The 25255-nt window shown below is 35.2% G+C and overlaps 1 protein-coding gene across 2 annotated transcripts; it reads right to left on the reverse strand.

Moving 5' to 3' along the window:
- Positions 1–3729: 3729 nt before the first annotated feature.
- LOC114298139 (APETALA2-like protein 3) lies at positions 3730–8166 on the reverse strand. Of its 2 annotated transcripts, XM_028242645.2 has the most exons (10): positions 7100–8166; positions 6987–7012; positions 6862–6892; positions 6683–6770; positions 6437–6582; positions 6158–6202; positions 5937–6040; positions 5687–5817; positions 5284–5400; positions 3730–4200 (listed from the first exon to the last, which is right to left on the reverse strand). In XM_028242645.2, exons 1-10 carry the CDS (start codon positions 7609–7611, stop codon positions 3913–3915), a joined length of 1488 nt encoding a protein of 495 aa, XP_028098446.1. In that variant the 5' UTR covers positions 7612–8166; the 3' UTR covers positions 3730–3912. The 2 variants fall into 2 exon arrangements, with proteins under 2 accessions (XP_028098446.1, XP_028098454.1); XM_028242653.2 differs by lacking the exon at positions 6158–6202.
- Between the last annotated feature and the right edge of the window lie 17089 nt (positions 8167–25255).

Consider the following 25255-nt stretch of genomic DNA (forward strand, 5'->3'; position numbering starts at 1 on the left):
ATAATTTTTGTTAGAAAATTTAATTTTTTTTTTGATAGTATAATTATTATACTTTGAAGATATTAATTTTTCAAAATTATCTTTTTATAGTATATTTTTTTGAAAATATTAATTATCATAATTATACTTTTTGTGTTATTCATAAATTTAAAAGAAGGGAAAAATAAAAAATTAATATTATTTTAATCTTTGATTTTTGAAAAGAAGTTAATATTTTAAGATAATAAAAAATAAAATAAAAAATTAATATTTTAGAACGATGGGAATAGAAAACAATCAAGAAGATTAATTGAGTTAGTAAGGATAAGAATTTTTACTCTTAAAGTTTAGGTTTGATTCTCATTATCAATAATTTATTTTGATGAATAATTTATAAATTTAATATAAGTTATCAACGCCTGCGACTTGCTTGATCTTGAAATGGAATAGCCCCCTCACTTAAACTTTGGATACCAAAAAAAAAACATAAAATAAAAGATATAAAACACTACTCTGCATAAAGTGAAAAGAAGTGAATTGTTCAATCCTACAGCGAGAGGAATAATAAAACAAATACAATTAATTTACAAATTAAAAATAAGTTAATTATATTTATATATTTTTTAAATTTGACTTTTATTTATTTATTTATTATATTTTTGATATAATTACACTAATTTTCTTTTAATAAGGCTAAAGCAACCGAACATAATACAAATAATATGTAGATATTGAATAAATAAAAATAAACATACTCTTCAGTAGTAAAGAAATGATAATATTATTTTTTCATTTATACAATTAATAAATTATCAATGAAAAATAATGTACGTGTTATATGAATTAGAATTTTATAAGAGATCGATGTAATTATATCAAAAATGTGAAGTTAATTATATTTTTTTCCAAACGAGCAATTTATCCTTAAAAAATAATAAGGGTTGGTTTGGGAAATGGGTTGGCTTTTTGAATTTTTTGGTTATTTTAGTCTGGACTAAAAAGCTTAGTTTGGGAATGATTTTTTAGCTTTTTGGCTTTTTAAACTTTTTTTGTGAGAGAATAGTGTAATGATTATGGGTTGAATGTGATATTTTGTTTGTTGTGATTAAAATAACCTATTTTATCTTTTATAGCTAAAATAGCCAAAAAAAACCCCACAAAATCACTTTCCAAACGGTGTTCATATAAAAGTTATGGCATTGACTTTTTTTTTAATTAATTTTTTGACTTAATTTTTTTAACAATAAAGAATTTGATGCGTTGAGAGAGAGTTAAAATTCTTATTTTTTTGTGAATAAAAAAATTAAGTGACTTAAATTTTAACTCATCTCAACCCGGTGTTGTTTGGCAAGTGGATTTGTGGCTAAAATAGTAGATAAAATAAACTATTTTAGTCATAACAAACAAAATATCACATTCAACCCATAATCATTACACTCTTCTTTCACAAAAAAAGGCCAAAAGGCCAAAAAATTCTTCCCAAACTAAGCTTTTTAACCTAGGCTAAAATAGTCAAAAAAGTCAAAAAGCCAACCCATTTCTCAATGTGTTTGGTTTCGGTGCTGTGAATTTAATTTTTTAAAAATTGAGTTTTTTTTTATTTTTTGTTTTTAATAAATATTTTTAAATTTTTAAACAAATTTTTTTTTAGATGGTTACATAGATGTGTCTAAATAGTAAAATATTTGTGAACAAATATTTAAAAAAATTAATAAATACACAAAAATATAAAAAATATACTAAATTTTCATTTTCATTTTTTTGTATTTTTGATATTTAATGAATTTAATTTTTTTTATTATAAATATTATATTTTTTAAATGTATTTATATTAGATGTGTCTAAAAATTTTAAAAATTATTAAAAATATTAAAAAATTCAATGAAAACAAAAAAATACAAAAAACGAAAAAAGAAAATTTTCTCAAAATAAATTCTAAAAATTGAATCAATTGATTTGACATAACCTTTCTAATAACAATAATGTTTGAGACCTCTAATTAGAGCTATTACTAATGATGTGACAGTAAATCCCACCCACTGCCACAATGTGTGTTGTGCCTTATTATTATTATTTTTTTTATTTTTCACCTCATTAGTGGTGGTTTTAGAGATCATTATTTAGAGCTCTAAATCATTATTGATCTAATAATTTCTTCAACCGTGCTAGGGAGCTCGAAAACGAGCTCCCCCGAATCCCCCTATTTTTTTTTTTTTTTTTTTCAGCAGAAGGAAGAAGAAGACGGAAGGGGAGGGGGAGGGGGAGGGGGAGGAGGAGGAGGGGGAAAAGGAAGGAGGGGACTGGAGGGGACCATCAGCAGAGGTGGGGCTGCGACGGCGAGGCTGCAGTGGGGCGAGACTGGGCTGGGCTACGATCGGCGGCTGGGCGGGGCGATGATCGGCAACTGGCGGGGCGACGATCGGCGACTCTCTCTCCCTCCGTCCCTCTGCTTCTCTCTCTCTCTCTCTCTTCTCTCTTCCCCTCTGCGTTTGAGCCGAAAATAGAAAAAAAAAAAAAAAAATCCCAAAAATGACGTCGTTTTGGGGATTAGGGAAGGCCAAATTCGAGCTCTCAAACATTATTCTAATTTCTTAGAGGGGCTAAATTGACTTTTAGGCATTATTTGGCATCTCTTGCAAAGGTTCATTTATTTTATTTTTTTCATTTTTTTAATCACATTCCCTCTCTATTTTTTTTTTTGTTTTTTTTTTTATATTTTTTCATAAAAAGTTAAAAAATATATTTATATAAATCATTCAAACCACCCTCTTAACAAGAAATAAGTATGCCCAAATGACTTAATTTTTTTAATAAAACAAATTTAAATTAATACTAAGGCCAAGTTTGGCAAATTGTCAAAAAGTTAAAAAATTACTCAAAAAGTTAAAAAGTTATTACTATTCACCCAAAGTCAAAAATTACGACTGCACAACTTTCAATCTTAATTTTTCCTTACACACTAATTTATACAATTTTTTAATACACATTTTTTCATAAAAAATTAAAAAGTTAACCCAAACAACCATATTTTTTTTCTAACTTTTTAGTCTAAAAAGTCAAAAAATACACTTATTTAGGACATTCCAAACAAACCCTAAATTAACTTTTAAGCGATTGGAAAATTAAATAAAATAAAAAAAGGTACTAAAACATTTGAAACATTTGAGATTCAAGTTTATGAAGCAGCGTCTAACATCTGTTTTGATTAATATAACTTAGGGTATTTTTATAATACATATCTTATTTTGGCGTCTGTGTTATATCTAAGTTATGATAATATGTTGTGATAATATTCATAAATGCCACAGTTAAATCACTTTTGTTTTGATTAAAAGAAACACAATGAGTCATAACCAAATACGACTCGAAACATAATCAAACATCTTTTGCTCATAACTAAAATAATAATTAATATATCATAATCAATACAACAATGAATTATAACCAACTCATAACCAATACAAAAATGGAAAAATTCCCATAAACCAAAACAGAAAACAAATAAACACTAAGCATGATTTACTTCTCTAGTAATGCTATACTCGAATGTTTTTTGACAAATAAAAGGGCAACAGACACTGGATTATTCTAAATGACATCTTTTTATCTTTTTTTTCTTCCTATCAAAAAAAATTTGATGCAAGCCATGATGGATCAAAGGATATGGGATTCATGAGGAATATAAGCTTCCTTCCCTTACAAGCAAAACACTTCAGATAAATCCAAGCACATAACAGAAGACTAAAAAAGTTTAAAATCAAACATGCCATGTTGTATTTGTCAACTCTCAAGTTCTACATGGTATGGTAATGGTTTTGCCAAGGTCACAAGCCAGATCTTGGTGTATATCGATCAATATTTGAAGTGCAAAAAATGAACAAAAAGAGATGGTTATGCCTACCTATCTATCCTTGGTGCAGTGAAAAAGACCGATTACGGTGGGGGTTGTAGCGGCCTCATTTGGTAGTAGTATTGATAGTTACTGCTTGCCGTGGCAGATGAAGGAAAACAGAGATGGAGGGCGGTTGGTTTGAGGAGTTTTGATGGATGAACGGAAGCTGAGAAAGCAGCAGTGGTAGTAGCTGCAGATGAGAATCCTGATGATGCTGCCGTAGAGACTCTTGTTGGGGCAGTGTTACCCTGACCACCATGCATTTGCCACGCCCAGTTTGGTGATCCTTGTGAAGAACCCTCTTCAATTCCTCTTCTTGTTGCTTTTTCCTGCAAAATAAATCATAACTTTGTGATGTCTCGTGAGTTGTGAAGCTTTCCTAGACAAACATTTGCTAGTTCCAAAATACAAGAAGAAGATATTCATCCTTTTATTGCTCTCTCTCTGCTTTTATTTTACCCCTCCTTTCATGAAGGCTCCCATCATTTGGCATTGCACTCTTGCTATTGTAATGAATGTCAGAGTAAGGATAACTGGCGCTGTTTGGGAAAGAGTTTTTTTGGTCTTTTTGGTTTTTTTTTTTTTTTTTTTTTTTTTTTCACTAAAAGACAAATTGGTTACAAAACAAAAAAAAAAAACAAATCCAAACAAAATATCACATCAAACCCCATGATCATTTCACTTTTCTCTCACAAATATCATATCCAACCACAAAAAAACCTAACTACCTTTCCAAACACAAAATTTTTTTTCTCCAATAATATCTTACAACTAAAAAAACTCAACAAAAAAATCCACTTCCCAAACACCCACCACTATATGATAGCAATAAATTGTTGAAATTGTAAAATATATATTTTTCTTTTTCTGAATTACTAAACTAGTAGACCATTAGCAAGCACATGACACTGCCCAAGGTCTTGTATGGTTTTAATTTTTAAATAATGGTATCGGGATATGCATTGATATTGGTGATACGGTCATATATCAGCCGACGTGTGGGTGAATAACAGTATTGGAAGGCCAAAGCTCGTTATGTATGGCCTATACGATATGTAAGGGACAATATTTAAAACCCTTTCTCATGACTATTCTCATCACTGGATACCACAAGCTACGCAATTACAAAGTTTTTCATGTTTGTTGTTCTCAAAACTTCCACACTTCACAAGAGAACAAATACTGATCTACTGCTCCAAGAATGAATGAAATCCAGTCTCTAAATTGTTTTTTAGGTAGATGATATTTTAAGGAATCCAGCAGCAAGCAAATGGAAAGTTTGGCAAATCAAATGATTGGTTATTGCAAATAGCATACTGGTTTGGGGGAAAACAGACAAATGCTGCTAAGCTAGTACGATATTGAAGTCAGCTAGATTTCATATGTTTTGAAACAAAGGTTATAAAATTTACCTCATAATTGGGAAAGAAGTTAGGATGTAAACCAGTCCACAAGGGATGGTGGTCTGATGTCATTGCCTGCCCTTTAAGAGTTGGATTCCCTAATGTAGTTGTTGCAGGGCTCTCCATCTGTAATAGCAGAATTAGAGGAAATGGATTCTTAATAGCTTCAACATTCTAGATGCAGATAACATGTTTCAACATTTTATGGCATTAAAAGAACAAGAACAAGCTAAATGTATTCTTTGTGGCAAACCGAAAGCAAACAGATTGAACATCAACAGGGTTCTCTACATCAATTAGTCTCCAACTAGGGTAATAGATTCAGCAGTTTTCATAGTCAAGTAAAAGCTGAAGAACACAAATTTACAATGGCCAGAAAAGGGAAAATAGAAAGTACAATTTAAAGTATTACATTTGATCTCCTTGCACCATGGACTTCATAAGGGTGAAACTGCAAATGCCTCAAACTTCCATTATCCTTTGGGCCATCTCCAGAAGACGGGGCTGAAATCATCAAGTTCAGATCAAGATTGTGGTTACCACCTGCATTGAAGGTCATGAAAACTTCATTCGTCCTCACAAAGGAGCTAATAGTACTATAGAAGGCAACTAAAAAAACAAAGCTATATAAACGATTGAACATAAGCACAATAAAGCAATACCTTCATGATAAGCCTCAGAGATCATCTCCCCATCATACGTACTTGGCTCAAAGTTGGTGACTGCTTCCTTTCCATTACATTTGATAGCTGCTTGGTCATAAGCCCTAATTTCCAGAAAATAAAAAAGGGAGATACGTGTTGAATGACTACCAATTGAGGTTGAGAATGCAGGGTAATAAATTCAGTATCAGGAAGAGAGTGTAATTCATGATCATAAAGACCTTGCAGCTTCTACTTCATTGTCGAATAGCCCAAGATATATATACCTGCAACACAAGCATCATTACCCCCAAGATGAATATTGGGTTCCCAATCATGTTTTTCTTTCAGATAGACATCCTAGATTTATTTTCCAGACACGCACAAGAAATCCCATTGTGAATTATCTAAAAACCAATTGTCAGCTCACATTAATAAAGATCCTTAAACTGTTTATATTCAATAGTCACTCCTACGATATAAACAAGAAAACGAAATTTTAAAGAGATATAGTTCCTCACTTTTTGCCAAGGAATTGTCCCATTCGAGCTTCCCATCTGCCACATTTGTGCAGAGTCACCCCTCTGTATTTTGAGCTCCCCCTCGAGAAACCAGTGCTCTGGCGACGGAGTATGTGCACAAATTCTTCTTTGGTCATATTCGTCATCTGCAGATATTCAAAAGAAGCTAAGAACAAACCAAACCCACTAGTGAAAACAACAATCCTTGGTGTGAAATGATTAAAAAGAATGTGTGTATTTTCCAACCTGTTTCAGATCATCTTCATAATCGCTGAGATTAAAATTAATGTCAGCTTCAATACCGCGGAACTTGATTGCAGCTCGATCATATGCTCTGATATCATAAAACCCCAGTAGAATGAGAATTAACCAAGACAGCTTAAAAATAAAGTGAGAATAAATTTTGTCTAGACACCAGTTATTACCTAGCAGCAGCATGTGCAGTGTCAAACCCACCTACCACATCCCAACATCAAAATTCATCAAATTTTTTTTTTTTTAAACAAAACAACAATTTGCAACAGATAGTCATGTTATCATATATTCATACCCAAATATACTTGTTTCCCGCAATCCCTGCATAGAAGAAGAAAGAACTATAAAAAAAGGGGCTCAAATCACGAATACAATGAGAAGATCATTGGAAACACAAATTATACCGACCATATATGCGATTCCCATCTTCCAGTTCTTCTGTAGAAGGTGACTCCTCTGTATTGTGAGCTCCGAGGCCTCGGTCCCCGTCTACTCTTCTTCACCTGCTGCTTCACCACTCTCACCTCTGCTAATCCACCATGACTAGTAGCTTGATTCAACGATGGATCTACCCAATTAGGCCGCAAAAACGAGGGCGATGACGAACTCAGACCCTGAGTTAACCCACCAACTCCTCCGATCGAAGGGAAGAGCTGGCGAGTCACAAACTCAGACCGAGTCATCCGATTCTCATTACCTTCCACCTCAGACTCTGTGGTGGCGGCGGTGACCTTCAAGATATCGAAATTGAAGGCGAAGATGTCTCCGCGTGTGGAGCAAGAGTCATCGTCGCCGGCATTGCTAGAAGAAGCTTCGGCATTTACCACCGAAGAATTCGAAGTCCCTGACTCCTCCTCCGAACTTTCTGGAACGTTCGCCAAGACTTCATTGTCGAGAATACTCAGATTAAGATCCAACATGTCTGCTTTGGTTTACCACTCAAAATTCCTATACAATTCTATGTATGTAAATCCCTCTATGTTGTTTTCAACTATTGAGTTTCCAAGTAGTTTCGCCAAAAATTCAACTAATTGAACTCAGAAAACGATCGAATGGATCAGAAATTTCGAGAATCAGTGACGATCAATCAATAAAATTACGCAACAAACAAGTGATCGAGCCAAAATTGAGGGAGAAACAGAGAGAGACTAGTGGATTGCGAATGTGAAGAGAGAGAGAGAGAATGAAAATCAAAACTTTCGATATACTTGAAATCACCGGAGATTTTGCCGGTGACCGGAGAAGATGAAGCGAGAGTGTCCGATGAATTCCAGAGAGGAGAGAGAGAGGCCTCGAAGTATGTGTAGTTGCATTACAGAGATAGTTCCGTATTCCAAGTGGGATTATCGCCGACTCTGCGATTCCGAGAGAGAGAGAGAGGGAGAGAGAGAGAGAGATGGGACGTGTGAAGCGAGACGAACATTTTGAGGGGCCTTTTTTAAAGAGAAACATTTTGGTATGTAACCGAGGAAACCGGCTGTTTCCGGTTTCTCGGTTTCTTCATATTGTCAGGAACAGGAAGAGGAAGACTCTTCTCTCCCTCAAAGGAACAGTTGTTTGTCGTGCTCGTAGACGACACGACAATAGCCGTCTAAAGCATATCTATTTGTACGTATATGGGTTTTTTTTTTTTTGAAAATATGATTAAAAATTAATTTTTTAATTTTTTTAAAAAATATATAAAAAAATATTAGAAATAAAATGATGTGATATAAAATGAAATAAAAATTAAAAATTAACTTTTAACGCACTTCTTAAAAAGGGCTATATATATGGCTTTGTTTGGGAGAGATGGATATTTGATTTTTGGTTATTTTAACATGGTTAAAATGTTGTGTTTAAAAAGTTAATTAATTTTTTTTAAAAAAAATTAATTTAATGATTGTAAGAGAAAAAAATAAATAATTATAAGCCTTGATTTGGTTATCATTTTGGGGCTAAAAAGCATAAAATCACAAAATAGATTAAATAAGATAAAATATCACATTTAACTTATAATCATTACACTTTTTTCTCTTATAAAATTCAAAAAAATCAAACCAAATGAGGCTAAAAAAGTCTCAACACAAAAAAATTGGTTATATTAGCCAATGCCAAACGAAACTTTAAGTTAAGAAGTGTTTTGGGAAGTTGGTTAAAAACTAACTTTTTGACTTTTTTTTTTGAATTTTTTTCTTTTTTGTGAATAAAAAATGTGAGAGGTAATGTGATTTACAATGTGTTAGCTTCCCAAGTGCTTCTAAATGTGACATTTTATTTTATTAATTATTTTAATCTATTTTTTCTTTTAATGAACTATTTTAACCAAATCTTATTTCTAAACACCCCTACATATATTGGGAGAAATTATTCAAATAACCCTTCATTTGGAGCATCACTTACACTACTTTAGAAATCATTTAATACTCTTGGGAGTAATACTTTATTTTATAAGATGGTTATAATCAATTTTTTAATAAAAAATTACTTATAAACAGTTTTTTTGTGAGAAAAGAAGTGTGTTATAATCTGGGAAGTGGATTATAACCCACTTCCTAAAATAGGCCTAAGTTGACACTTAACACATTATCCCATAAAATTCTAACATAAAAGTGGTGGGTTTCAAGATTTAGACAAATAACTCTTCATTTGGAGCATCACTTAGACTTACCTAATAGTATTGAATAATTTATCATGTATTAGGGGTAAAATAAATAAAATTAAAATAAAACTTTTACCATATATGATATATTAGGAAAGTGATAAAAGTCTTATTTATTAAAACTAAGGTATAAAGTTGCATTACAATTATTGTCAACTATCTACTAGAGTGTAATTCAAATAAAAAAATAAAAAAATTTAATATTACAATACGTGCCTTGCTAGATAGATTTTACAAAAGTGCATGTATATTAGAATTTCCCTAGATAGGTAGATATGTTCAAAGCTTGTTTACCTCTAGCCTTCATTTAGGCCTCGTTTGACAAGTGATTATTTTAGTTAAAAAGTCAAAAAATTATTAAAAAAATTAAAAAGTCAACAATTATACCAAAAAGTCAAAGATTTTATTTTTTCTCTACTTTAGCCTTCAAAAAGTCATATCAAACATACTAATTTTTTTTTGTATATCACATTTTAGTCAAAAAATCAAAAAGTCACTAAAAAAGTTTGTTCCCAAACGAGGCCTTAATGATAATATAGATAGATGGAGATGTATATATGTAAACGTTTGGTATGACAATTTTGGAATCGATTTTAGTGATTCGAATTATTTACTTTTTAAAACTTGGTGAGTACCTCCAAAAAATTACGATAATCAATTGAGTACATGCAAAAAATTAGGATAATCAGATATCGACAATTATACGTTTGAATGAAATTTATACTACAAAAAATATATGACTATTCTTGAAATTATATTTGTTATCTATTTTTCTTTTTAAATAAATATAATTTAAACATATACTTATCGATATTCAATTATTTTAATTTTTTGTATGAATATTATACTTAATGAGCTTTAAAAAGTGAATCGTTCGTGTGCGGGGAGCAAATATTCAGGCAAGCCCGCACTCCTTTCTTCCAAGCTCCTGCCTGCTCGATCGACCTGCGAGCACAACGGCGGTGAGCTACCCGGCGGTGTGTGGCCGGAAAACCCCTCCGACGATCAAGTTAGACACACACACAGGGATAGACAGAGAGAGAGAGGGCTAAGTTGTGTTAAGTGTTTTTCTCACCCAATTTTATCTGCCCAGGCATGGAGGGCGCAGACTCGCTTATATACCTTCTGCGCCCCAAATCTACTCCCATTAGCCTCTCGACACGTGGTGCTGCTATCCCATCTGTTAGCACAAATCCAGCAATCACCACCTAACCAAACTGTTAGGATACCTCGGCAGAGTTTGGCAGACCGGCGGAACCTCCTCGGTTTCTCCTGATCGCGCTGCACGACATACCTTAATGAACCATTCGCCGAGCTCCTGTACAACCGAACTCGGCTGCATTCCGGCAAGCCGAGCTCGAGGTAGGTCGAGTAGGTTAGTCGTCGGTCTTCCTGCCGAGCTAACGCATGAACCGTGGAACCCATGCAGATAGGCAGACATCTCAGCCGAACTCCCAGTAGATCGGCTTCCGCACCAACAAGTCAAGTAGCTCGGTCCCACATGCCCTGTGCCTTAACCAAGCAAAACCTTTCCGGACAGGTCCAAGCAACCACGGCCCAATTGTGTTCGGCCCACAATTTGCACGGCCATTACCACGATCCACAATTTCCCCGGCCTTTACCACGGCCCAATTCAGCTCATAAATCTCCTTCTCAATTGCCCCTTAATTCCGTCCACACAAGCATGACTGGGATTACATGATTTGACCGGGATAGACTCTTCCTCGGTCCTTAGTTTGCAAGACATCAACTGTGCTATTCCTCTTGCTCGGTTTCTTGGCTTGCTTGGCTGAAGCCTCAACTTGCCTTCCTGGCGGGCAAAATCAGCTCGGCGAGGAACTCCAAAGAAGGCGAGCAAGGTCCGCTCCGTGACTTCCTTCTTGGCGAGCAAGGTCAGCTCGGCAAGGAACTACAAAGAAGGCGAGCAAGGTCCGCTTCGCGACTTCCTTCTTGGCGAGCAAGGTCAGTTCGGCAAGGAACTCCAAAGAAGGCGAGCAAGGTCCGCTCCGCGACTTCCTTCTTGGCGAGCAAAATCAGCTCGGCAAGGTACTCCAAAGAAGGTGAGCAAGGTCCGCTCCGCGACTTCCTTCTTGGCGAGCAAGATCAGCTCGGCAAGGAACTCCAAGGAAGGTAAGCAAGGTCCGTTCCGCGACTTCGTTCTTGGCGAGCAAGATCAGCTCGGCAAGGAACTCCAAAGAAGGCGAGCAAGGTCCGCTCCGCGACTTCCTTCTTGGCGAACAAGGTCAGCTCGGCAAGGAACTACAAAGAAGGCGAGCAAGGTCCGCTTTGCGACTTCCTTCTTGGCGAGCAAGGTCAGCTCGGCAAGGAACTCCAAAGAAGGCGAGCAAGGTCCGCTCCGCGACTTCCTTCTTGGCGAGCAACATCAGCTCGGCAAGGTACTCCAAAGAAGGTGAGCAAGGTCCGCTCCGCGACTTCCTTCTTGGCGAGCAAGATCAGCTCAGCAAGGAACTCCAAGGAAGGTGAGCAAGGTCCGTTCCGCGACTTCCTTCTTGGCGAGCAAGATCAGCTCGGCAAGGAACTCCAAAAAAGGCGAGCAAGGTCCGCTCCGCGACTTCCTTCTTAGCGAGCAACATCAGCTCGGCAAGGAACTCCAAAAAAGACGAGCAAGGTCCGCTCCGCGACTTCTTTCTTGGCGAGCAAGATCAGCTCGGCAAGGAACTCCAAGGAAGGCGAGCAAGGTCCGCTCCATGACTTCCTTCTTGGCGAGCAAGATCAGCTCGGCAAGGAACTCCAAAGAAGGCGAGCAAGGTCCCCTCCGTGACTTCCTTCTTGGCGAGCAAGATTAGCTCGGCAAGGAACTCCAAAGAAGGCGAGCAAGGTCCGCTTCGCGACTTCCTTCTTGGCGAGCAAGATCAGCTCGGCAAGGTACTCTAAAGAAGGTGAGCAAGGTCCGCTCCGCGACTTCTTTCTTGGCGAGCAAGATCAGCTCGGCAAGGAACTCCAAGGAAGGCGAGCAAGGTCCGCTCCACGACCTCCTTCTTGGCGAGCAAGATTAGCTCGGCAAGGAACTCCAAAGAAGGCGAGCAAGGTCCGCTCCGTGACTTCTTTCTTGGCGAGCAAGATCAGCTCGGCAAGGAACTCCAAGGAAGGCGAGTAAGGTCCGCTCCATGACTTCCTTCTTGGCGAGCAAGATCAGCTCGGCAAGGAACTCCAAAGAAGGCGAGCAAGGTCCCCTCCGTGACTTCCTTCTTGGCGAGCAAGATTAGCTTGGCAAGGAACTCCAAAGAAGGCGAGCAAGGTCCGCTCCGCGACTTCCTTCTTGGCGAGCAAGATCAGCTCGGCAAGGAACTCCAAGGAAGGCGAACAAGGTCCGCTCCGCGGCTTCCTTCTTGCCGAGCAAGATCAACTCGGCAAGGAACTCCAAGGAAGGCGAGCAAGGTCCGCTCCGCGACTTCCTTCTTGGCGAGCAAGATTAGCTCGGCAAGGAACTCCAAAGAAGGCCTTCTTGGCGAGCAAGATCAGCTCGGCAAGGAACTCCAAGGAAGGCGAACAAGGTCCGCTCCGCGACTTCCTTCTTGCCGAGCAAGATCAACTCGGCAAGGAACTCCAAGGAAGGCGAGCAAGGTCCGCTCCGCGACTTCCTTCTTGGCGAGCAAGATTAGCTCGGCAAGGAACTCCAAAGAAGGCAAGCAAGGTCCGCACCGCGACTTCCTTCTTGGCGAGCAAGATCAGCTCGGCAAGGAACTCCAAAGAAGGTGAGCAAGGTCTGCACCGCGACTTCCTTCTTGGCGAGCAAGATCAGCTCGGCAAGGAACTCCAAAGAAGGCGAGCAAGGTCCGCTCCGCGACTTCCTTCTTGGCGAGCAAGATCAGCTTGGCAAGGAACTCCAAAGAAGGCGAGCAAGGTCCGCTCTGCGACTTCCTTCTTGGCGAGCAAGATCAGCTCGACAAGGAACTCTGGTCTTTCTACCAAAATGATTGTCAATTGCCCATTTTCCTCGGCCTTCTGACTGACGTCTTCCAAAACCAAACTCTGTAGATCTTTTCCACGGTTGTTCACACCGCCATCCTCTGAGCTTCCCGCCGGGATAAAGCATCTCGGCTAGAGCCTTGAGTTGAGCAAATCATCAACTCATTTGGCCGGAGTAAATCATCTCGGCTGAAACTTCAGAGTTGAGCAAATCATCAACTCATTTGGCCGGAGTACATCATTTTGGCTGAAACTTCAGAGTTGAGCAAATCATTAACTCATTTGGCCGGAGTACATCATCTCGGCTGAAACTTCAGAGTTGAGCAAATCATCAACTCATTTAGCCGGAGTAAATCATTTCGGCTGAAAATTCAGAGTTGAGCAAATCATCAACTCATTTGGCTGGAGTAAATCATCTCGGTTGAAACTTCAGAGTTGAGCAAATCATCAACTCATTTAGCCCGAGTACATCATCTCGGCTGAAACTTTACAGTTGAGCAAATCATCAACTCATTTAGCCGAAGTACATCATCTCGGCTGAAACTTCAGAGTTGAGCAAATCATCAACTCATTTAGCCAGAGTACAGCATCTCGGCTGAAATTTCATAGTTGAGCAAATCATCAACTCATTTAGCCGGAGTACATCATCTCGGCTGAAATTTCAGAGTTGAGCAAATCATCAACTCATTTGGCCGGAGTAAATCATCTCGGCTGAATCAGAAAAGTTCTTCAGCAAAAGTAATTCACTTTTATTACATTGACAAAGAGAGTATCACATTCAGAAGTGTAGGGGAAACAAGTTCTTCCTCAAAAAATTACTTCAGAATGATAAGAATATAATTGTTTGAGGTTAGCCGCATTCTATGGCCGGGGTACGCCTTTGCCATCCAAATCTTCTAAGTGGTATGCCCCCTTACTCGCCAGACTGGTTATCTTGTAAGGCCTTTTTGTCTGTTGCCACCGAGGTTGTCTTCGCGGTGGACGCCGTTGCATCATCCTCTACTCGGATGTGCTCATTGATGCGCTGCATCAGTTGCCCCATGGATGGCGACTGGTTCATTGTAAGCGAGTCCCTTAGCCTATGCCCGATCGGGAGACCGTGCTTGTATTGGGTGATTGCCAGGTTGACCGGGCAATCCAAGATCTCATTGAAGGTTTCCCAATATCTAGAGTTGTATGCCTTCAGTGTGTCGCTTGGCTCCATCTTGACACTGAGAAGGTGGTCAACTTCCTTTGGCATTTTGGTGTTGGTTTTGAAGCGCGTTACAAAGGTTTCGGCCAACTGCTGTCACCTTTTTATGCTCCCATCCAGTAGCCTCTCAAACCATTTCAAGCCCAGCTCGCCTAAACTTGATGGGAAGATAAGGCACATAAGAGCGTCATTCCGCCTATGTCCGGCCATGCCCTGCCGGAAGTGGCTTACATGCATATAGGGATCGGTTTTTCTGTCGTAGAGCGTGAACTTAGGCTGGTGGAAGCCCGCAGGGAAGCGGTGTTGTTTCTATCTCCACGGAGAAAGGGGTGGCGCTCAGTCTTGCCAAGTCTGTGTCTAGAAGGAGAGGCACAGCTAGGCGAGGTGGAGGCATTCCGACCTCTTCACTGGTGTGAACCCCATAGGATAGCCGCTGGAACGCCGGCACCCTCTGAGCCTCCCGCCGGCGAGCCCGTTCCTTCAAGACTACCCGCAAATCCTCTGAATGAGCAGAATAAGAATACCTCGACGTCGTCACCAGACGTGAGGGTTGATAGGTGCTGTCTTGCAAGCTGGACTTCTCTACGTGCGCGTCGGAATCTCCAACCTAATAACTTCTGGTGATTGAGATGAACGGAGTACGCCGCTGGCTCTAACTGCATGAACGGCGGGGTTGGGTGCGCTCACTGTGGTCTCCCACTCCAGTTACACCATTCCCTTTGACACGTCGCTTAAGATCCTCCATCTCTGCCGCTATTCTCCGGATGACGGCGTCTTGGTCCTTTAGCTTGTGTTCTAGTCGCCTGGCGTGCGATTCTCTCCGCCGTTGGTGACCGTCTGGACTCCGTGAATGTCCAAAGCTTCTTCCGCGCTTATCCCGCGCGTCTCTTGAATGTCCTCCAAGAGAAGTCTCTAGGTCCGCCATCGGAGGAATGATGGTTGGATGTCCTTTTCTCCGTCAGCCCGACTCCGGGGTAACTCCGTTGACGGCGGACAATGGAATCTCCTCGATGTTCGCCATGGATGGCGATCAGATGAGCCTGAAAGACAAGGTTTTGTCTGTCGAATTCTCACAGACGGCGCCAATTGTGCGGGGAGCAAATATTCAGGCAAGCCCGCACTCCTTTCTTCCAAGCTCCTGCCTGTCCGATCGACCTGCGAGCACAACGGCGGTGAGCTACCCGGCAGTGTGTGGCCGAAAAACCCCTCCGACGATCAAGTTAGACACACACACAGGGATAGACACAGAGAGAGAGGGCTAAGTTGTGTTAAGTGTTTTTCTCACCCAATTTTATCTGCCCAGGCATGGGGGGCACAGACTCGCTTATATACCTTCTGCGCCCTAAATCTACTCCCGTTAGTCTCTCGACACGTGGTGCTGCTATCCCATTTGTCAGCACAAATCCAGCAATCACCACCTAACCAAATGGTTAGGATACCTCGGCGGAGCTCGGCAGACCGGCGGAACCTCCTCGGTTTCTCCTGACCGCGCTGCGCGGCATACCTTAATGAACCATTTGCCGAGCTCCTGTACAATAGAACTTGGCTGCATTCCGGCAAGCCGAGCTCGAGGTAGGTCGAGTCGGTTAGCCGTCGGTCTTCCTGCCGAGCTAACGCATGAACCGTGGAACCCATGTAGATAGGCAGACATCTCAGCCGAACTCCCAGTAGATCGGCTTCCGCACCAACAAGTCAAGTAGCTCGGTCCCACATGCCCTGTGCCTTAACCAAGCAAAACCTTTCCGGACAAGTCCAAGCAACCACGGCCCAATTGTGTTCGGCCCACAATTTGCACGGCCATTACCACGGCCCACAATTTCCCCGGCCTTTACCACGGCCCAATTCAGCTCATAAATCTCCCTCTCAGTTCGTATCACTGAAATTGGTTTTAAAATAGGTTTATCAAACCCAAACGCTCTCTCAAGTTGAAACGACAACTTGAGACAAATCAAATTCATTGAGTAAATTATACTGATCTCTCTTGTAGTAAGATTAAATTGACCAAAATTTATACAGATGGTATAAAAATATAAAATTCAATAACGTATGCATTTTAATATAAAAAAATAATAATATTATTTTTTCATCTATATAATTAATAAATTATTAACAAAAAATAGTCCTAGTGTTAATTAAAATATTAAGGCAGTCAGAGTAATTTACCCTATATTATTTGTGATATATGTCTAGACGTAGATGCCAATTATTAGATGATGAATTTCTCTCTAGAATGTTTTTATGATATTCTTTTTTTTTTAATTATTATTTAAGAGCCAACTTAAAAAAAAGAAATTTGGGATGAAACAAAACGAAAAGATCAAGGTCATGTTTGGTTTCTTTTTGAGAAAAAAATTTAATTTAAAAAAAATTAAAATCAATTTGATAAAATAAAAATCAATTTTTCTTTTTTTGAAAAAAAAATTTAAAAATCATTTCTGACCTCTTAAAAGGATAAAATTATATAAAAATGATAATGTTTTTTTTATTCTTTCCAATTCATTAGTGATTAGGCTTCTCCAAATGTGACCATGTATGTATGTTGGATCAGGGGTCACTGTTGTGCAGTTCATAGAAATTATTTTGGATTTTATTTTCATTATTCGAATCGTTCAATTTTTAAAAAATATCGAGTAAAACATACCTGTAAAAAATCAAATTGATTGGATATCGATACATCATTCAGCAACTCAAATTTGTATATATAAAAAATAAATATGTAAGTATTAAATTGAATACAAGTGTGAGTTGATGAAGGGTCTATCGACATCCAATCAACTTGATTTTTTACAGGTGTGTTCCACTTGATGTTCTTTAAACAATTTGGATGATAAAAATAAAATTCAAAATAATTCTCATGAGCTACACAACAGTCACTGTTGTCAATGGCGGAGCTAAAGAAGGACGAGGGGTGTCACGTGTCCCCCTCAATTTTGAGAATTTTTATTATTTTTAATACAAAATGTAACCGCTTACTTATGCTCTTTGGTTAGGTTTATTTATTTATTTTTTTTTGCTGCGTTGTTCACCATATGTAATATATTTTGTACTCTTAGAGCGCCATGTTGCATTGTTCACAATATGTAGTTTGTTTTGTACTCTTAGAATGTCACGTGGTGTTATTTATGTGGTAGTTTAAATTAATAATATAGTGTCAAATTTTATGGATATAGTATAGTGGTGTTTTGAGAAGTTGGTAAAAAGTTAATTTTTTGATTTTTTTGGTGACTTTTTTGGCAAAAAACTGAGTTATTTTGGGTAAAAAAGCTACATTTTTTGGCTAAAAAGCCAAAAAGCTAGCTTTTTATCAATCTTTCCAAAGTGCGCCTGCTCATTATTATTAGGTAATTGAAAAATAATAAGTGAATCACTTAGTGTGCATTACGATTTCTTATATTTGAAGCACCATGTGATCAACATCACATAATATTTTGAGATTATCTAATAATTTTTATGCAAAACACATTTTTATAATCACTCTCTCTCTCTAACATTTTTCTATCAAATAAAAATTATAGAAATTTTAGAATGATTTGTGCTATAAATGATTGGCTTCTATTTTCTAAAATTAAGAATTTTAATTTATAACTTTTTGTGCTAAAATTGCATATTTACATTACTATTGCATTCAAGTTATTCCACATTATTATAGAATTTTGATTAGTTACTATTAATAATGAATAATTAAATTTTTATACTTAAATTTAGCTCATAAATTTATTATTATTTTATTGATCATCAAAAAATATTAAAATTATAAAGTGCCCTCATAAATTTATTAAAATATTAAAATTTATTATTAAAATTTTTATCCGTCACTACTGTGTGACTGTTGTGCAAGCCACACAGCAGTGACCCCAACTCCATAAATGTCGTGTTTGTTTGACATGCTTGGATTAGAGAGATTAATACGGCATGTCTCTCACGTTCAGAAAATTGTTAGGAGTTATCTATAGGTGACCCCAAAAGGGGTTCCAAGCATTATTCTTATTATATTAAGTGAGATCTAAATTTGACCTCTCAAAACTTCTGTCACATGTAAATTGAATAAAAATAATAATAATAAAAATTTCCCCTATACCTACATACACGTTGTTCATGATAGTTTAACGGCCATAACAGTTTCAAATTTTAAAAATCAAATTTGTAGGTTTATTTTTAAATTTGAATAATAAAATGTTACACACATATTGTGTGCAACCTTCTAGTTTATATAATGGGATTACTTAGTTAAAATAAAATAAATGTAAAATATTACTTTTGATTGTTGAATGGTCGAAGAAAATATAATTCAAAAAGAGATAACCATTTCAATAGAGTGAAGTTTTCAGCTCTCCATATGATGATAAATAAGAAAAATGCTGTGAATCCATCCTTAGGAATTCATAATTTATTCTGAATAAATTTGTATGATAGAGATTAAATTGATAAAATGTGAGACACATAAGTAAAATTAATTTGAACTGCTGATTTTTTTTTTTCTAAATAAATTTCAAGTTGATAAGAGTAAATTTGTAGAGTTGTTGAATAAATAATTCGGCCCACACTGCATGCCTGCCTAACGAAACAAATTTCAAACTAATGGGCATTGGAAATAAATATCTTACAACATTAGTCTCATATGGCTGTACCCCAATCCATCCTTTAATCAATGTTCCTTCGCTTCAAACTCTCTCTCTCTTCTTCTTCTTTTTTTTTTTTATAATTTTTTTTTTGTTTATATATATATATATATATATTTTACAGATATATATAATTTACTTTTGAGATCGGTCTAGAAATCCTAAAAAAAAAAAAAAAAATTGCAAAAGATGAAAATAAGTCACAATTTATAAATAACAAAAGCCTATAAATTTTTTTTGTATTTTTTTTGTTTTTATTTTAAATTTTTTAGGATTTTCTATTCTAAGAAACATATTTTCATTCAAAATTTAAAACCAATTCATTAAAAATAAAAATAAATATAAAAATGAAAAATGTTGGAGACGTAATACAATTTAAGCATCACAATTTACCTACAATGACATGACAAGGGTGTCGAACCTTACATAGTTGAGTTATGATAAATAAAAAATTGATACATATCCTGTTATATCACCCTAAGTAAAATTATAAGAATTAAATTGTGAATTCCATCTTTTTCTCTTAAAAAATAATTAAACTTATAGTTTGCAATCAAAAGAATTCCAAAACAAACATATAAGCACAAAAAGAGTAGAAGATGCGAGCCTTATATCCCTCTGCCGACCAAAGAAGTCAGGTTAACTCCACTACCTAAATGGAATATATATGACTCATTATCGAAAATCCATATACTATATACAAATTAGGGGATTTACATGTAAGTTTTTATAGATGAATTTATTATTCAATAAGTTTTATAATAATTGATGATATTTTTTGTCAAATAATATTAAAGAATGTCATTAATTGCTAATTTTCAATGACAGTTTAAAAATTTTATCATAAAAAATGTCACTAATTTTAAGTTTTAGCGACAGTTTAAAAAAATCATCCTAAAAAAATGTCATTAATTTTCAACTTTCAATGATAGTTTAAAAAATTTATTACGGAAAAAGGTCATTAATTGTAAGTTTTAGCGTCAATTTAATTAATACCAGATAAAATTAGCCTATGTTATGATTAATGTTGTCAATTTTGTATAGTACCGATTGATACATTTCACATCAAAGAAAAAACAGGATACACCTAGGCTAATTCCATTCTATCTAATTTCTTGATGAATGTCATCAATGCCGGATAATATCGGCCCCCAAAATGTAAATCCATGACATTGAATGGTACATAATTTTTTGAATTTCTAATTATATATATTGGATCAAATATATTTATTAGTGGTTTGTAATATTAAAATGTTACAAGTTTGTGTTTCATACTCTCTTTCAAATATCTAAATTTGTATTATGTTGGAGATACTTGTGTTTCATGATATTGTATCCTTAAATTATTTGTTATTGGACAACGTGTTTAATATATATATAGATATATAAAATATTTTTGAGATAAATCCGAAACAGTCTCCAGAAATATATCTGTATTGGTAGGTACCATACCAGTTGAAAAAATGATACTCTGTCGGGTATAAGACTAAGAACTTTAGTTGTAATTGGTGAAAATGGTAAAATCCATAACTTTGTGTTGAGGCATGCGATAACAATCAAGAGTTTGGCATTTAATGATTAGCAGAAAACAAAGACATGTGATATCTTGAACAACCTAATAATTTTTCAAGGTATAGAATACGGTGGCAAGGTTTTAAAATATTGTTAGGTTTTAGTAATTGGTAATTTCGTTTGACAAAATTTATTTTAATTGTAATTTTATTTGTTTTTTTGTTTCAATGAGACTTTGAGTGTTTATGTACGAATCCAACTTGAATTGTGCTTATGCAGAAGAGTTTGTGATTTTGATCCTTTCATGTTTACTACTTCACTGACTGTGTACGGGGATCGAGTTGCTTGGTCAACTAGAGGGGGTCTAGGGGGTAGTGCTCCATGGCGGGTCCGGGGCAGTGCCTAGGCGGGGGTAGAGAGGTAGCGGCCCCAAAGCCAAAAGCAAAAATGTAGTCAAAGTTGTTTGACCGCTCGAGCGGTCAATTGTGTACTTGAGCGGAGAAAAGGATCATCTAGTATTTTTGCAGAGCATCTGAACTTCTGGGAATCAAGTTTTACCGCTCGAGTGGTGAATGTTGCACTTGAGCAGTCAGCCTTTCTGTTTTGCACCGCCTTTACTTACATCGCTTGAGCGGTGAAGTGTATGCTCGAGCGGTCTTCGCAATCTATTTTATTATAAAGTGCACTGTTTGCTCGTTTTAAGGTTGGAGCTATCTCGATTTTCAGAGAGTAAGAAAAAACCAAAGTGTTTTATACTGGAGGGTACTTTATGAGTATTTCCTTAATGATTTAAGGCCCCGTGTGTTTTGGGAGATAGAATGGAGGGGATTGATAGTAAGGAGATTATTAGTGAGGGGATTGATAGTGAGGGGATTAGTAGTGAGGAATTGTTAAATTATTTTTATATAAAATAATAAAACAAATAAAAAAATATAAAAAATTAAAAATTATATTTTAAAAAAAATTTCCCATATATATAAAATTAAAAAAATAAAAAAATTTCTAATCCCCCCACTATTTTTCTAATACCATCTCTACCTCCTCCTTACCAATCCCCTCTCCAAGGATATTAGTAATACCAAGGGACTAATAGTCCCAAGGCCTTCTCCTGAAACAAACAAGGCTATTACTAATACCTTGGTATTAGCAATCCCAATACCCTCTCTTTCACCCAAAACAAACGGGGCCTAAGTGTAATCAATGGATCTATGAACTTTATATCAATATCATCAAGGGGTTTGTTTATTTTCTTTTATTCACAAAAGAGAGATAGAGTTGTTCTTCGGTGGATTTCGGGAAACTTCGGCCTGAAGCTTTGGTGAATTTCAGAGTGGATCATCATCATGGATTCGACATCGGCGTTGTGGATTCAACGTTAGGAAAGATAATTCCAAGATGGTGATGAAAGAGGCACATTGGGGTCTGTTTAATCCTAGCGTGGATTAGTTAGGTAATTAAGGGTGTAATTTTTTTTTTGTTTTCTTAGTGAATTGTTTTATGATTTTAACCCGTGATTTTTTTATTATTTATCATAATTAGAGGCGCTCCAATTGTGATTTTTTCACGTTAAATTAGTATGTTGATTTGTTTTTGATTGTTTGATTGAGATTGTTTTTCATTATTTAAAATTAAAATATAATCACAAATCAATATTTCATAAATTTTAGATTTTTCAAATATGATAAAAGATTTAATTTGGAAATTAATCCAACCAATGGACAAGTAGCTCTTTATAGCCTCATTAGAGAAAAAAAAAAAATTTATACCAAATAATTAACAATTAAAAATTAACTTTCATTGATAAAAATTAAAAATAAAAATTCACTCTCTTCCCAAAATCGAAAAAAAAAAAAAAAATGTATCTATTATTTATATGCCCTAAAAAATAGTCTAGCTTTTACGTTAGGTCAATAGTGGCACGATATGAATAAGCTTTAGCAGGGTCAAGTTTGGTAGCCTAACTTGGTAGGCAGGTTCACTCTTTAAATAGAATGTCATATGATAATCATGCGAAAAGATATTCGAATATAATAAGAGTTATTTCAGAAAGGTGATTAAAAAATAATTTTATAATTTTTTTACTCTTTTTAAAAATATATATATAAAAAAAATACCTCAAAATATATTAAAATTTAAAAAATAATTTTTAATTATCTTCGTAAAATAATCCTCGACCTACCTAACATGCCCACTACACTACCTACGAAAAAACAAACAAAAAAAATTATTATAAAAAATTCCCCACGTTGCTTTTGACGGCATCATCGTACTCGTATACGTCGTAACTTTTTGACCATTTATATATATGTTGATTTTCTTGACATTTTGTTATACAATCTCTATGGATTTGAATTTTCCCACATTTTCTTCATGAAAATCATCAAATCCTAGAAAATTTTGACAACTTGTCTAGAGGGTTGGACTAAGAGGATGTTTCTTTCACCTTTTTGTTGGTTTTTCCCCTTATCTTAAGAATCAGGCGGTGATGCATGGCATAAGATCTTTTGTTTTTAAAATTTTCTATTATCTTATTTGAAAATACTCATAATATTATGTTTTGAAATTATTATTTCTCTAAATTTTAATAATTTAATAATTATAAATATTTTGAGACAATGATATAATGCAAAAGGAAAACTTTCATTTAGTGGCAATTTCAAAAAATTATTATAGATTTATGAAAAAATTTAAGAATTTAATTATTAATACTTGATAAATTTATCATTAATCTGTAATTTTTTTTTTTTTTAAAAAAACTTACCCTAAATCAATATTTTCTTTCATAAAAATTAATGATAGAGAATTCTTGGATGTCATGCATGTCCCTTTTAATTATAATTTGGTGTGGTGTTTATTGCAACAATAATTATGTTAGTGATGAGAACAAAAATGCAAGAGAAATTGAGTTTGTTTGTGTACTAATATTATGGTATTAATTAATTGAAATTAAAATTTTGAAAATTATATAAATGTTTTCATTATGTTCAAACAAAAGTTTTTTTCTTTGTTTTTTTAAAGGTTATCAAGAAAAGGAAGGAAAACAAGGGATGAGAAACTGCACTCACAGTTAAAAATTCAAACTCATATTTCACACCTGATAAATAAATGTCTCAATCAGTAAATTATTTTGGTCCTAAATAAGAGTTTAATAAACCTACCTAAGAAAAATAAAAGTAAAATAAATTTTTTTCCTAGGATGAGAATTCCCTACGGCATTGTTGTACTCGTACCCATCATAATTTTTTTGACTATTTTATCTGTTAATTTTCTACAATATCTATGGATTAAGATTTTACCACATTTTCTTCATGAAAATCATCAAATCCTAGAAAATTTCGACAATGTTTTATTTTCTAGAGGGTTTTGGACTAAGACGATGTTGCTTTCACCTTTTTGTCGTTGTTTTTTGTCCTCTTAGGAGCAGGATGTCTTGCATTCCATCCACTTGTTTCAAATAAAATCGAATAAAATGAAATGATTATTTTTATTCATTTTATAAAATAATTATTTTTTGAGTTAATTATATATATATTTTTATTTTTATAGTTTGATTTAAATTTTATTTTAATTTAGTTCCTACACTTCAAATGTAATTTTAATTTGGTCATTCTGTTCAAATATCTCGTATTTTTTTTACATATACATTAGAAAATTGACGAGTATTCTAAAATTATTATTTTTTTTACGTGTATATCTTAAAAAATTAACAAGTGTCTTAAAATTAGTAATTCTAACATCCAATTTAGATGAAATGATCAAATTGAAACTAAACTTAAAATGTAAAAATCAAATTGAAACAATAACAACTAAAATAAAATTTGAGTCAAATATAAGGGTGAAAAGTATATTTAACCATTATTCTTTTATAATTATGAATGATAATTTTATTTTTTTGCCATTTTTTTTAGTGAATCAAATGTGCGGATGAATATTATGATGAAATAATCATTCAATTTCCCTACATTCCAGTTTGCCAAATAAAGCTTCACAACTATTGATTTATATCTTGAAACTATTATTCAATTTCACTATAATTTCAATGATTGTTAATGGTTTAAGACAAAAGAACATAAAAATTTGGATATAAACTGATCCTTAGCCGTCAAGCACATCCCATAATAGGACTGTTATAAATCACTTCTTTTTTTTCTTTTTTTTTTTCGTTCCCTCTTTTATGTCAACTGAATTACCTGGTAAAATATCTTTTGTTTTTTTTAATTTAATAATATTTTTCTCTAAACTAAAAAAATTAATCATATATATTCATATTGAGTGGTGTCAAAATGGTTAGAAAATGGCTTTAGAAATTCTTTATTTTTTGTTAACTTTGAGCATTAATTAAGGTGGGATCCAAGCGTTATTTTTAACGTTTCTAATTGGGTTCCTATTTAATGTCGCGTAGTGAATAAATTCATATATTTGGTTACTCAAAACCATTTCCGGATGAATGAGAATTCAACGCGCATTTTCGAGTTCGTGGAACTAGTTTTTTAGTAGGTTTACTACACATTTGTGAAATGTGTTTGTCCCACGTGGGAAAGGCTTGAGGAATTGTTTGGGTTTATAAACCTTAGCATTGGATACTTTGGATGGGCCCTAAGGGGTACCTAAGTTTGTGGAAGGGTGAAGTTATGGATGAAGTGGGCTATACTCATTGGACCCAAAATTAA

This window comes from Camellia sinensis, chromosome 3 (genome assembly GCF_055761805.1).
Source record: "Camellia sinensis isolate YWXY chromosome 3, ASM5576180v1, whole genome shotgun sequence".
NCBI lineage: Eukaryota > Viridiplantae > Streptophyta > Magnoliopsida > Ericales > Theaceae > Camellia > Camellia sinensis.

Bases quoted from the DNA above. Each gene is read 5' to 3' on its own strand.
- LOC114298139 (XM_028242645.2), bottom strand. From the start codon at position 7,611: ATGTTGGATCTTAATCTGAGTATTCTCGACAATGAAGTCTTGGCGAAC. The intron at 7,013-7,099 runs GTCGGTATAATT...TCTTCTATGCAG, and splicing joins AGATGGGAATCGCATATATG to GGATTGCGGGAAACAAGTAT. The intron at 6,583-6,682 runs GTTGGAAAATAC...GAATATCTGCAG, and splicing joins ATGAAGATGATCTGAAACAG to ATGACGAATATGACCAAAGA.